This window comes from Tachyglossus aculeatus, chromosome X1 (assembly GCF_015852505.1).
Source record: "Tachyglossus aculeatus isolate mTacAcu1 chromosome X1, mTacAcu1.pri, whole genome shotgun sequence".
NCBI classification, from domain to species: domain Eukaryota; kingdom Metazoa; phylum Chordata; class Mammalia; order Monotremata; family Tachyglossidae; genus Tachyglossus; species Tachyglossus aculeatus.
Genome location: NC_052101.1, coordinates 38,319,638 through 38,321,898, shown reverse-complemented (window position 1 = coordinate 38,321,898; position 2,261 = coordinate 38,319,638). Strand labels below are relative to the sequence as shown.

Sequence of the window (2,261 nt, the reverse complement as noted above, 5' to 3'; positions counted from 1 at the left end):
CATATTAAACTCTGGGATGCTCTCACAGTGGTAAGACTGTGAGCCCACTGTTGGGTAGGGACTGTCTCTATATGTTGCCAACTTGTACTTCCCAAGCGCTTAGTACAGTGCTCTGCACACAGTAAGCGCTCAATAAATACGATTGATGATGATGATGATAAACACAGGGAAAGGAGAGGGCTTGTGGTTGTGCTGGAAAATGTCAGCGTGGATCTGCCCTCCAGGCTCCCAGCTAATCTGCCACCCAAGAGATTCATTCTTGTGCCATTTCCCCATTGCAGGATCGATAACCTGAAACGCTGGACCCGTGGGCTTCCCAGAGCATGGGTTTTCTGGAAGGAACCAACAGCACCATCCCCCTGGGGAGGCCTGGTTCCCCTGAGGGACACCCCCAGGATTGGCCCCGCCAAGACCTGGCTACCTCCAGCCTGGGCCTCCCTGGGTCTAACTCAGTCATGATGGACAGCACCAAGATTTTGGGAGTGAGGGTCATCCTGATAACGGCCTATTCCCTCATTATCTTCTTGGGGCTGGTGGGGAACTCTCTGGTGGTCTACATGATTGTCAAGTACAAGGCCATGAGGACGGTCACCAACTTCTTCATTGCCAACCTAGCCCTGGCAGACCTCATGGTGGACTCCCTCTGCTTGCCCTTCACGCTCGCTTACACGCTGCTGGACGAGTGGAAATTCGGGGCTGTCCTCTGCCACCTGGTCCCCTACGCCCAGGCCCTGAGCGTTCACGTGTCCATCCTAACCCTGACCGCCATTGCCCTGGACAGATATCGCTGCATCATCTTCCATCTGGAAGGGCGGATTTCCAAGCGACTGAGCCTCGCCGTCATCGGGGTCATGTGGCTGGCGGCCGCGGTACTGGCCGGGCCCCTGGCCGTCTTCCGGGAGTATCGCCACGAAGAGATCCCCTCCATCGGTCTCAAGTTGGCGGTGTGCACGGAAAAGTGGCCCTCCCCTTCCAATCGGGATGCCACCATCTACAGCCTCTCTATGCTCATCCTGCAGTACGCCCTGCCGCTGGGCGTCATCTGCTACGCCTACGCCCGGATCTGGCTCAAGCTGAAGAGCCACGTCAGCCCGACCGCCGCGGCCCGGGGCGAGGGCCGGGGCCGGCGGCGGAAGACCACGAAGATGTTGGTCATGGTGGTGGTGGTGTTTGCCGTCAGCTGGCTCCCCTTCCACACGTTCCAGCTGGTCATCGACCTGGACTTGGCGGCGGTCATTCCCGAGTACAAGCTTCTCTACACCCTCTTCCACGTCGTCGCCATGTGCTCCACCTTCGCCAACCCCTTTCTCTATGGCTGGATGAACAAGAACTACCGCAGAGGTTTCCTCACGGTCTTCCGCTGCCGGGAGAAGCCAGAGGGCCTCCCGATGGAAGGGGGCTCCGTCCGGGGCCGCTCCTACACCTTCCGGACCACCACGTTTAATGAGAGCATCAAGTTGTCCCACCCGATGGGGCAGCTGCCCACCGAGGTTTAGAAGGGAGGAGGGCAGGACGTGTCAATGTACTGGACTGAGAAGAAGACGCGGTGCCAATAGTGAGCGTCTGCCTGCAGCCGAAGGGGGTCCCCGTGGTCCTGACTTAACACGCATGATGCTCTCTCGTGCCAGCAGCCGGGTACACTGGCTGAATTCCGTTTAGTATTTCCTTCCTGAGCAGAAAAAGTGACTCGTTAGAGGACTGGCTCCTGAATGAAGCCCGCCCTGGCCATCCGGGCCAAGGATATAATAATAATAATAATAATAATAATGGCATTTATTGAGCGCTTACTATGTGCAGAGCACTGTTCTAAGCACTGGGGAGGTTGGGGCTCACAGTCTTAATCCCCATTTTACAGATGAGGCCACTGAGGCCCAGAGAAGTGAAGTGACTTGCCCAAAGTCACACAGCTGACAAGCGGCGGAGTGGACTTAGCCCAGACTCTGCTGATTTTTTACTTTTCTCCCTTCTTCTTGTTCAACAATGAGGACCAGCTCAACTGGAGAAGCAGCGTGGCTCAGTGGAAAGAGCACGGGCTTTGGAGTCAGAGGTCATGGGTTCGAATCCCACTCCGCCACTTGTCAGCTGTGGGGCCTTGGGCAAGCCACTTAACTTCTCTGTGCCTCAGTTCCCTCATCTGTAAAATGGGATTAAGACTGTGAGCCCCACGTGGGACAACCTGATCACCTTGTATCCCCCAGCGCTTAGAACAGTGCTTTGCACATAGTAAGCGCTTAATAAATGCTATTTTTTAAAAAAAATAA

At 55.7% G+C, this 2,261-nt stretch overlaps 1 protein-coding gene across 1 annotated transcript; it reads left to right on the top strand.

Annotated features, from left to right (window-relative positions):
* Nucleotides 1-323: 323 nt before the first annotated feature.
* Nucleotides 324-1,496, top strand: LOC119919968 (neuropeptide Y receptor type 2-like). The gene has a single exon (XM_038740796.1). The coding sequence runs from the start codon at nucleotides 324-326 to the stop codon at nucleotides 1,494-1,496; it is 1,173 nt and encodes a 390-aa protein (XP_038596724.1).
* The last annotated feature ends 765 nt before the right edge of the window (nucleotides 1,497-2,261 follow it).